Source organism: Erinaceus europaeus, chromosome 1, assembly GCF_950295315.1.
Source record: "Erinaceus europaeus chromosome 1, mEriEur2.1, whole genome shotgun sequence".
NCBI lineage: Eukaryota > Metazoa > Chordata > Mammalia > Eulipotyphla > Erinaceidae > Erinaceus > Erinaceus europaeus.
The window spans coordinates 180,109,198-180,121,557 of NC_080162.1; the positions used below are offsets into that span (position 1 = coordinate 180,109,198).

At 40.9% G+C, this 12,360-nt stretch overlaps 1 protein-coding gene across 2 annotated transcripts in view; it reads left to right on the forward strand.

Annotated features, from left to right (window-relative positions):
• The window catches only part of UBE2W (ubiquitin conjugating enzyme E2 W), a 59,093-nt gene that overhangs the window by 29,387 nt on the left and 17,346 nt on the right, over positions 1–12,360 (forward strand). For both annotated transcript variants that reach the window (XM_007538766.3, XM_016195091.2), the window contains exon 4: positions 6,560–6,715. In XM_007538766.3, coding sequence (XP_007538828.1) covers positions 6,560–6,715 — 156 coding nt within the window. The remainder of the gene's footprint in view (positions 1–6,559; positions 6,716–12,360) is intronic.

The following is a 12,360-nucleotide window of genomic DNA, read 5'->3' on the forward strand; positions in this document are numbered from 1 at the left end:
TTACTATTTTTTAACTTTTATTTTCTGTTTTTTATTACCTTTCTTTATTGGATAGAAACAGCCAGAAATCGAGAGGGAAGGGGGAGATAAAGAGGAAGAGAGACAGAGACAGCACTGCTTCACCACTCGTGAAGCTTTCCCCCTGCATGTGGAGACTAGGGCCTTGAACCCTGGTCCTTGCACATTATAACATGGCCACTCAACCAAGTGCACCACTACCTGGTCCCAACAACTTATTTTTTAAAAAAAATTATTTATTTTTAATGGGAGAAACATTAAAAGAGAAAAACACAGATAAAGGTTTGAGTACCAGTGTGGTCCTGGAGGTGGCGCAGTGGATAAATCACTGGTCTCTCTTAAGCATGAGGTCCTGAGTTCAATCCCCAGCAGCACATATACCAGAATGATGTCTGGTTCTTTCTCTCTCCTCCTGTCTTTCTCATTAATATATAAATAAAATCTTTTAAAAAAAATTTGAGTACCACTCAGCTCTGGCTTATGGTGGTTGTGGAGCTGGAATCATGACTTAATACTTAATCTTCACAATTATATGAATCCTGGCTATAGCTCTCAGTTCATACCTGCTGTTGAAAACGAGCCCTGCAGAGTGATCTTTGAAACTTGAAGCTATCTGAGGACTGATTCTAACGCAGACTCAGAGGTTTAGATGTGATTTGCATACATTACTACTATCTTTTTCATCTTGTTAAATATTTTAATAATCTAAAATGTAATCAGGTCAGGAGATGACCCACCAGGTAGAGTCAAGACCCTGAGTTTTGAACCCTTGAACATTATGGGAGCACCCTGCATGGCACCAGGCAGGGAGACCCATAGATAGTAGAGCAGTGCTGGGATGCCTTTTCTGCTTCTCTGTGTGCCTTTTTCTTCCTTTTTCTTCACTCTATCTTGCATTCCCAACCCCTAATAAAGAACAGTAAATTTATCCCAGGAGTTGTGCATGCCTGAGGCCCTGAGAACATTTCCCAATGCCACAAAATAAATACATTTAATTGAAGTAACTATCTTGAATGAGATAGTAAAACAGAAATTCACTTGGTTTCTATTTGTTCCGTGTGGTGTCAGATCCATTGTATTCAGTTGGCATATCTGCTTTGGTTTATCAATTAATTGGAATTCCCAAAGTAAAGTTTTTGAATTCTGGAAACAGCTGACTCATTCATCTCTGAAAATTTTCAGAACCTGCTTGGCTTCCTTAAAGTAACAAAAAGTCCTTAAAAAAAAAAAAGTCCTTAAAGAGCTAAAGAGATCTTATTTATTTTAGTGTCAGTTCCTCTGTCTTCAAAGTGATTTCAGTCTTGACTCCTGACTCTTTTTGCTTATAGATTGTCTGCTGCTTCTGTTGGAGCTGGCTGTCTTGTACTGACCCTTACCTTTTCTTCTGATTTACTTTTGGTTCATGCATACTTAGAGGTTCTTGGGCCTTGCAGCTTTGTTTATAATGATTTCCTCCAGGAACACTGCTTTCTTTCCTTCTGCTCTATGCATTGGTTAGTCAGAGCTTGTCATTACACCTTTGTATTTGGCCATTTGTGTATTTCCCTTGATGGTTGCTAATACAATGATTCACTTTTGTTAACAAAGTTGACAGTTCTTTGAATATGGGGGGGTGCCTTCAAGGTACTATCCCACTTGACTTAAAAGTGGAGACCTTAGTACTAAAGAAATATCCTTTAAAAAAGTAATTGTGGGGAGTCGGGCAGTAGCGCAGCGGGTTAAGCTCATGTGGTGCAAAGCACAGGACCGACATAAGGATCCCGGTTCGAGCCCCTGGCTCCACACCTGCAGGGGAGTCGCTTCATAGGCAGTGAAGCAGGTCTTCAGGTGTCTTATCTTTCTCTCCCCGTGTCTGTTTTCCCCTCCTCTCTCCATCGACATCAATAACAACAATAATAAAAAAACAACAAGGGCAACAAAAGGGAAAATAAATATTTAAAAAATTAAAAAAAAAAGTAATTGTGACCAGGGTTATTGGTGTTAATTGTGTTCTTAATGAAAATATCCTGTTGGTCAAAGGCATTCTGTATTTGAATGAATAACCCAAAGTAGATCCAGTCTCCTCCTGAGATCAATATACTCCTATACCAGACACATCTGTAAGGCATTGTAGGATCTCAAATGCATATGATATAATAAATTATAGTTCATATTTATTGAAAATGTAATTTAAAAATTATGAGCAGACTCAATGTTAACTGTATGTGCAACCATTTAAGCAGTTTGTTGTGCAGAGCTACACTTCTACAAAAGTAATGAAAAAAATGCATTAGCACCATCGGGAATGATTAATCTAAATGGTATACTTCAAATAAGGGGTCCTTTCCATCAGACAGAGGAAGTAATTTGACATCCCTGACTTTGGGGTTTTACTCTTATTTTAATATTTTAATGTGTGTGTGTGTTGGGGAGGATGATACCAGAGTTATCATTGGGACTCATTTTTCCTGTTTTTTTTTTTGGTTGTTTGAGAGAGGAAGGCAGGGAAGGGAAGACAAGAGAGGGAAAGAAAAGAGGGTGGGGGTAGATAACATAATGGTTATGAAAACAGACTCCCCAAAGTTCAAAGTCTCAGGTTCAGTCCCCCACATCAGTATAAGCCAGAGCTGAGCAGTGCTCCAGTAAAAAAAAAAAAAAAAAAGAGAGAGAGAGAGAGAGAGACAAAAAAAGAAACAGAGACAACTGCTTCATCCCTGAAGGTGGTCACCAGGAACTTGAACCCAGATCCATCCTTTCACATTGTAATGTGTGCTCTCAACTAGGTTGCCACTAACTACCTCCCCGCCAACCTTAATCGTTAGTAATGGAAAGTAGAAGACCAGAGGTTAAAGATAGTAAGCAATTGTTTTGTCATTCCTTTGAGAAGACTTTTTTTTTTTTTAACCACCAAAGCACTGCTCAGCCCTGGTTTACAGTGGTTCAGGGGATTGAACCTGGGACTGACTTTGGAGCCTCAGGCATGAGAGTCTCTTTGTGTAACCATTATGCTATCTACGCCCATCCTCTTTTGTTTTCTTATATTAACAAAAGTCAAGGAAATGAATCTGAAGTACTATACTTGAAATAAGAGAGGCCTCCTCCTTGTATGAAAGACTGATAATTAAATGTAAATGTCATATTCAGACTACTAATAAAATTCAATGTTTGTTTTTAAAAAATCTGTTAAGCAGAGCAACTGCTTAGCCCTGACTTAACCTAATACAGAGAATTGAACCTGTGACCTGCCCAGAGCCTCAGGCATAAATATTTTTTTTGTTTTTTGTTTTGTACATAGTTGGTATGCTATCTCCTCAAAAAGTTAATAAGATCAATCTTATGAATAGATATTTTTAAATAAATGCAAAACCCCTACTTGTGTCTATATCCCATAACTTGTTCCATATTGAATAATGGCATCTCTTACTCTGGCTTGTATATTTCACCGATTCTCTTTTCTGCTTTGTCAAAGGAAAAAAGGCAGTGCCTAGAGCAATATATATTTAATCAGTTTCTGTCATAACTAAGGTTTTGGTATATTTGAATGTAGTTTGCAGGGTTAAGGTATTGTCTGTATTTGATATTATTGGTTCTATTTGATGATCTTTATCAAATCTCTTGGATTTTTGTTGTTGTTAAGATTTATTTTATGTGAGTGAGACCAGAGCCCTGCTGGCATGTGTGTGACCAGAAACAATTCCCTAGAGTTCACTTGTGCACATTCTGGCTCTGCCTGCTGAGCCACCTCCCCAGTCATCTTGAATTTGTATTTTTTTATCTAGACATTCAGTTTATGTTTTGTTTTGTATTTGTCCTCACTGGTGCTTTATCTTTCCAGGCTATTTCAGTTAGAGAGTGAAAAATACCGTAACGCCAAAGCTTCCTTCATTATGGTGGGAGACAGGCTCTAACATAAGTCATACACATGCAAAGCAAACTCACCATCCAAGTGAGCTCTTCTGCTGGCCCTGAGTTTCCTCCTCCTCCTCTTTTAAGGCCAGGTCAGAAATTAGTAATTACTGCTTAAAACACAGAATAAAAATGGTATATCTTGTGCCATAAAATTCACTTTAAATTGGTGGATTATTTTTACAAAATAAGACTTACTTATTCTTCATCCTACCTTGAACCTTGCTTACAGATTCCTTAGGATATATAAATTTACTTTCCTGCTTGTTCAGATGCTCATGTAGATAGTTTTTTTCTTTTTTACTTAAAGACTTTTAAAAAATATTTATTTATTCATTTTCCCTTTTTGTTGCCCTTGTTGTTTTTCTAATTGTTGTAATTATTATTGTTGTTGTTATTGATGTCTTTGTTGTTGGATAGGACAGAGAGAAATGGAGAGGGGAGAGGAAGACAGAGGGGGAGAGAAAGATAGACACCTGCAGACCTGCTTCACCACTTGTGAAGTGACACCCCTGCAGGTGGCGAGCCGGGGCTGGAACTGGAATCCTTACGCCGGTCCTTGTGTTTTGCTCCACATGCGCTTGAAACATTGCACTACCGCCCGACTCCCCCCCCCCTTTTTTTTTCCTCCTCCAGGGTTATTGCTGGGCTCGGTGCCTGCACCATGAATCCACCGCTCCTGGAGGCCATTTTTCCCCCCTTTTGTTGCCCTTGTTGTAACTTTGTTGTGGTTATTATTATTGCCCTTGTTGAAGCAATTCGTTGTTGGATAGGACAGAGAGAAATGGAGAGAGGAGGGGAAGACAGAGAAGGGGAGAAAAAGATAGACACCTGCAGACCTGCTTCACCACCTGTGAAGCGACTCTCCTGCAGGTGGGGAGCCGAGGGCTCGAACCGGGATCCTTATGCCAGTCCCTGCGCTTTGCGCCACTTGCGCTTAACCCACTGCGCCACCCGCCCCCCCCCTTTTTTAAAGATGTTATTTATTCATGAGGAAGATAGGAGGGAAAGAGAGAACCAAACATCACTGGTACACGTGCTGCCAGGGTTTGAGCTCAGAGACCTCATGTTTGAGGGCCCAGTGCTTTATCCATTGCTCCACCTCCGGACCACTGTTTGTTGTTGTTTTTGTTGTTGTTGTTTTTGTTGTTGTTGTTTTTGTTTGTTCTTAAGACTATTTATTACACAGAGATAGAAATGATAGGGAAGGAGAGAGGAAAAAGAGATACCTGCAGCACTGCAGTCACTGTTTATGAAGCTTTCTTCCTGTAGGTGGGGCCCGACATCTTGGTCCTGAACCTGGGTCCGTGTGCTCTGTAACATGTCCTTTACTTATATTCAGATATGTCTAAGTAACACTACTTTATTAAAATGTTGACTTATAAGGGATAGAGAAAAAATATTGAAATATTGCTTATCAGACAGTGCTGAGTGGCCAAGAAGTCACACAGCAGATAGAGTGCAGGGCTTGTATATGTGAGCCCTTCGGTTCAGTTCCTGCCCCAGCACTTCATCTGCCATTACAGTGTTCTCTGTGTTCTGTTGCTGAACCCCCACACTCTTATTCTCACGCTCTCTTTTAAAATAAATAAATAAATCTTAGGGGAGAAAACTCAAAACAGTGCTGAGGTCAGATGGAGAAAGAGCAAACAAGGACAGGGAAGACAGCCTGATGGTTCTGCAAACAGACTCTCATGCCTGAGACTCCAGGACCCAGGTGCAATCTCAGCACCACCATCAGCCACACCTGAGCCAGGCTCTGGGAGTAAAAATAAAAGGAAGAAGAGGGGGAAGGGAAAAAAGGGGGGGGAGGGTTGTTTGGGGTGGGGGGGGCGTGCCAGATGCATAATGGTTATGCAAAGAGACTGTCATGCTTGAGGCTCCAAAGTCCTGGGTTTCACACACACACACCCCCCCCCAGCATAAGCCAGAACTGAGCAGTGCTCTGGGGGAAATAAAAGAGAAGAAGAAGAAAAGAAAAACAGTTAAGAGGACTTGATAGCATGTGGATAAAGTGTTGGACTCTCAAGCATGAGATCCCAAGTTCAGCCCTCAGCACGACATGTACCGGAATGATTACTGTTTCTCTCTCTCAGTAATTGAAAGAAAGAAAGAAAGAAAAACAGCAAGTGTTGTAATCATTCAACCTTTGTTTTTACATTCAGGCTCATAGTTGCTGAATAATAAGTAGTAAGTTGTGCCAATCATAATGGCCTTGAAAGCTTAGAGATGGTGAAATGGATAGCAGTTATTTTTCCAGTTTGAAGATGTGTTCCTATCATTTAAAATTCAGTCTCATTGTTTGAGATTTTGGTGTATTTGACTTCTTTGTTCAGAGAACAACTTGTAGATTTTGGAAACCATTCTTAATAGTCTTTCACAGGTCTAGAAATACATGGTAATTTAGAAAACTTTAAAGGGAAATTTTGAAAGATAAAATATGAAGTAGTTAATCTGAAGTCCCCTGTCCTACATGTACATTCGTACAGTGGAGCCTGTACTTAGCTAATAGAATAAAGAGCAAGCAGCGTTTATCTTGCTTTTGGCACTGGCTGTGTCAGTTTTTTTATGTTGGTTTTGAAACTATAAAGATGTGAAAAGACATATCTTCGTCATAAAGACTATTTGACTGTTAATGGAGTTTTATTCTTTTTAGGTCATGTTTACTGGTGAAAATATTCCTGTTCATCCTCATGTGTATAGCAATGGGCATATCTGTTTATCCATTCTAACGGAAGACTGGTCTCCAGCGCTTTCAGTCCAGTCAGTGTGTCTTAGCATTATTAGCATGCTGTCCAGCTGCAAAGAAAAGGTAGGACTTTTCAGAATTATTCCAGATAGTGGCTCTTCTGTTAGCTAGGTAGAATCAATATTTTAATGTATAACCTATTTGAAGGAGGGACTTAGTGTTTTTACTGTAAAAAATATCAGTGTTAGACCTTCTACCTTCTGCATTCCAAAATGACCCTGGGTCCCTACTCCCGGGGGGTTAAAGAATAGGAAAGCTATCAGGGGAGGGGATGGGATCAGGAGCTCTGGTGGTGGGAATTGAACCTCTCTTATCCTATGAGCTTGTCAGTGTTTCCATTTTATAAATTTTAAAAAAGATAAGAATAATGTTAAGTAGTAGGTTGGAAAATTAATTTGATAATCAGGAAATTTCAGATACTTTTAAAGATGGGATCAGGAGCTCTGGTGGTGGGAATTGTACCTCTCTTATCCTATGAGCTTGTCATTGTTTCCATTTTATAAATTTTAAAAAAGATAAGAATAATGTTAAATAGTAGGTTGGAAAATTAATTTGATAATCAGGAAATTTCAGATGCTTTTAAATGTGAATTTTACTTATGTAAGGAAAAATGTACAGGTGATTCTGTTTTTAGTCTTTATTGTTCAAGACACCAGGAAGTGCCATTATAATTCTCTTCTCGCCTCTGCTGACTCAGATTCTGTCAGCTTCTGTCAGGGGATGGGCAGTGGCACACCTGGTTAAGTGCACATATCTCCATGCAGAAGGACCCAGGTTTGAGCCCCTGCTGCCCAACTGCAGGGAAAGCACTTAATGAATGCTGAAGCAGGTCTGCAGACGTCTGTGTTTCTCTCTCTCTCCCTCTCCCTCCCTCTCCCCTCTCAATTTCTCTCTGTTCTGTCAAATAAAATGGGGGGGTGTCTTCAAGGAGCCAGAACATTCCTATTTTAGTGAATAGATTGCAGGAGTAGAATCTAGGTGATCAGCAGAAGCTTCAAGACATTCCCCTCTTAATTCTCTTTTAATAATCCAGATTCTCTTATCCGACAGGAGTTAGGGGGTGAGAGATTTGTAGATCAGAAAGAAAAATCATGTGAGTTAGGATACCCCTTTAAAGTATCTAGATTATCCTTACCCTCTTTTCATTCTTACTGAAGGGATAGTATGGTACTGTTACTACATTTTAAGGCCCTCTCTAAGATGATTTCCCTTTGTATTCTATTTAAAGGAGAAACCAATTTACTGAAAAGCTTAGGGAGCTTTGTTTATTATAGTATTTTTTTTCTAAATTGGACTGTTCTTTTTTTTTTCTTTAAGATGTTATTTATTAATGAGAAAGATAGGAAGAGAAAAAGAACCAGACGTCGCTCTGGTAGATGTGCTCTCAGGGATTGAACTTGGGACCTCATGCTGGAGGGTCCAGTGCTTTATCCACTGCACCTCATCCCAGACCACCTGACTGTTGTTTTTATTAAATTAATATTTAGAGATTAAAAAATTTTTCTTATAGGGGATTAATGGTTTACAGTTGACGGTAAAATCACAATAGTTAGTACATACGTAACATTTCTCAGTTTTCCACACAATTCAGCCACCACTAGGTCCTCTCCTGCCATCATATTCCAGGACCTGAGTCCTCCCCCTCACCCCCAGTCTTTTGCTTTAGTGAAATACATCAATATTTAGAGGATTTCAAGGTTCATTTTAATATGGTAGGTCATCTAGACTCTTAGCTACTTTCTATTCTCACTTTTTCTTTGTATTAGATAGGATAGAGAAAAATTGAGAGGAGGAGGAGGAGGAGGTAGGGAAAGAGAGACCTGCATCATTGTTTCACCACTCATGAAAGTGTACCCTATGGGATTCAGGTGGTAGCGCAGCGGCTTAAAGCGCAGTTGGCGCAAAGCACAAGGACCGGCTTAAGGATCCCGGTTCGAGCCCCTGGCTCCCCACCTGCAGGGGAGTCGCTTCATAGGTGGTGAAGCAGGTCTGCATGTGTCTGTCTTTCTCTCTCCCTCTCTGTCTTCCCCTCCTCTCTCCATTTCTCTCTGTCCTATCCAACAATGACGACCTCACTAACAACAATAATATCTACAACAATAAACAACAAGGGCAACAAAAGAGAGTAAATAAATGTTGTTTTCGACGGGTTATGTTGTTTTTGCGGGGCTGGCTTCACGGGCGGGTAACAGATGACCAGGGACTCATGGTTGAGCTGTAGGCAGTATCTCTTTATTCATGCAGGACGCAGCACAATCTAAGACGAGCTAAGCTAAACTCAAGGTAAAGTAAAACTCACAATGCTGTCTTTATATATACTTGCCAAGTAGGGTGGAAACAGGATGTGACATAGAGAGGGTGGAGAGAAAAGTGACTGGTAAAAATCAGAGTGTGACAAGGAGGGGGCAGATTAGGCGAGAATCCTATCACTGAACCACAAATGCCCTGGAGGGAGGGTGGAACTTGTTAACAGTGGTTATGTAAATAGAATGAAGTGGTTATGTAAATAGAATAGTGTTAAGCAGGGGGGATTTAAACCAAATGAAACAGAAGGGGTCTCATGCATACCAACAAATAAATATAAAAAAAAAAAGAAAAAGAAAGTGTACCCTACTCCGCATGAGGGGACCCAGGTTCTTGTGCATGATGACGTGTGCACTCAATCGAGTTGCCACTGCCCAGTCCCAACAACTGTTTGTAAACTGAGTTTCTTGAAATTGTTACATGAGAAGTTTCATGGTGTTAACTGTTTTATTTCCCCAGAATAATCGCTTACATTGTGTGAGTTTTTTTGTTTGTTTTTGTTTTGTATTATTATTTTATATATCTTCTAAAAAAAAGTGAGGTTTTGGGGGCCAGGTTGTGGTGCACCTGGTGTAGCACACATTACAGTGTGCAAGGACCTGGGTTCAAGCCCCTGGTCCCCATCTGCAGAGGGAAAAGCTTTACTAGCAGTGAAGCAGGGCTATAGGTGTCTCTCTGTCTCTTTCCCTCTCTTATCTTCCCCTCCACTCTCAATTTCTCTGTCTCTACCCAATAATAAGTAAAGATTACAATTAGGAAGTCTATTTTACCACCAGAGCACTACTCAGCTCTGGCTTATAGGGGTGTTGGAAATTGAATCTGGGACTTCTGGGACCTCAAGCACAAAAGGCTTTTTGCGTACCCATTATGGTATTTTCCCCAGCCAAAGAAAATAAGTTTGGAACACCAAAACACACACACACACACACACACACACACACACACACACACACACCATTTTTGAGACATATATGCCCATCTAGGAATATTAAACTTTGCAGAAAATAATATACATCTTAGAATAGATTATCCCCCCCACACAACACTGGTTTATGAGGGGGAAGTTGGAGGGTGGGGACTGGGGCCTCAGAACCTCAGGCATGAGAGTTGTTTGCATAACCATTATGCTATCTCCCCTGCCCCATCTTAGATTAGACATATAAAATAGGGGGAAGATACACGTTGTCTGATGTTAGGATCAGCTTTTTTTTTTTTTTTAAAGTTTCCTCTTTGCTATTGGTTATTTTATTTAGACAGAAAGAGAACTCGAGAGGTAAGGGAGAGAGCAACACCTGCCCTAGTGCAACATCACTCATGATCTCCCCCTTCTGCAGGTGGGGGCTGGGGTTTGAACCCTGTCCTTGTGCATGGTAACGTGTGTGCTTAACCAGGTGCACCACCACCCATCTCCTGGTTTTTCTTAGCTTCATTTTAAGTCCTTGTCTGTATTCTTGTTTACCCAAAGGACTTTTGGAAATCTACCTTACTCATTAACTATGTCATATTTTCTTTTCTTTCTTCCTTTCTTTCTCTTGTTCTCTTTCTTTATTCCTTTCTTTCTCTTCTTCTTTCTTTTTGGACAGAGACAGAAGTTGAAAAGGGTAGGGGAGATAGAGAGGGGAAGAGACAGACAGACTCCTGCAGCACTACTTCACCACCTGTGAAGCTTTCCCCCTGTGGGTGGGGACCAGGGGCTTGAACCTAGGTCCTTGCGCACTATAATGTGAGCTATACCATATGTTTTCCTCTCCCGTAGTTCTACCCCTGTACATTAAGTTTTAAACTTTTTGTGTAAAGCTGAGCAGCCTGTACTTAGAAAGCTTAATATCACTATTAATATTTGATACCTTGTGGTCCAGGAGGTGGCACAGTGGGTAAAGCATTGGACTCTCAAGCATGAAGTCCAGAGTTCAATCCCTGGCAGCACATGTACCAGAATGGTGTTTGGCTCTTTCTCCTATCTTTCCATTAATAAATAAATAAAACCTTTAAAATATATATATTTGGTATCTCTTGAAAATCAAGCTGGTAGCTGTAGGATTCAATGAGAAAAGTGAAGAGATCAGCACTAGTGGTGTCTACAATGTTTTTCCATACCTGGTGGTGGCACACCCAGTTTAGTACACACCAAGGATCCAGGTTCAAGCTCCCCAGTTCCCACCTGCAGGGAGGGGGGGAGCTTCACAAGCAGTGAAGCAGGCGTGCAGGTATCTTTTCCTCTCCCTCTCTGTCTCATCCTCCCCTCTGTTTCTTCTCTGTCCAATCAAATAAAATAAAAAGAAAAATGACCAGTAAGATCTGTGGATTTGTAGTGTTGACACTAAGCCCCAGTGATAATAAAAAACTTCTTATTGTTATAAGAAGTAGAAGGGGAGTCAGGCTGTAGCGCAGTGGGTTAAGCGCACGTGTCGAAAAGCACAAAGACTGGTGTAAGGATCCCAGTTCTAGCCCCCGGCTCCCCACCTGCAGGGGAGTCGCTTCACAGGCAGTGAAGCAGGTTTGCAGGTGTCTATCTTTCTCTCCCCCTCTCTGTCTCCCCTCCTCTCTCCATTTCTCTCTGTCCTGTCCAACAACGACATCATCAACAACAACAATAACTACAACAATAAAACAAGGGCAACAAAAGGGAATAAATAAACATTGAAATAGAGGGTAGAGGTTCTCAGTGGTGGCACCCATGTGACCAGGAACTAGGACTCGGGTGCAGGCCCCTATCCCACCTGCAGAGGAGGAGCTTCACAGGCCTTGCAGCAGTGCTGTAGGCGATTCTCTGTGTCTCTCCCTCTCTATTGCTCTGTTTTACCCTTTATAGTCCCCCCAAAAAGGAAAGGAAAAGGATGTGATGGAATTGTCATGCAGTCACTGAGTCCCAGTGTTAGGCATGGAGGCAAAAAAGAAACTAAAAAAATGACTAAATCCTCCAGCGTCTTCATCTTTTCTCCTTAATAGTCACCATTTTCCTCATTCTAGTTGTCTGTTATAGTGTCTGATATGATCTGTAATTTTAACGTTTGACCAAACTGATATCTGAAGCCAGGATTCTGACAGCAATCAGTTTGTGAAGTTAGATAAAATTCAACATGTAGGGAGTCGGGTGTTGGTGCAGCGGGTTAAGCGCATGTGGCGCAAAGCACAAGGACTGGCATAAGGATCCCAGTTCCAGCCCCCGGCTCCCCACCTGCAGGGCAATCACTTCACAGGTGGTGAAGCAGGTCTGCACGTGTCTATCTTTCTCTCCCACTCTCTGTCTTCCCCTCCTCTCTTCATTTCTCTGTGTCCTATCCAATAACAATGACATCAATAACCACAACAGTGTTAAACAACAAGGGCAATAAAAGAGAAAATAAATAAATATAAAAATTTTTTAAAAAAATTCAGCACATGTGTTGGATCCCTACTCTGTG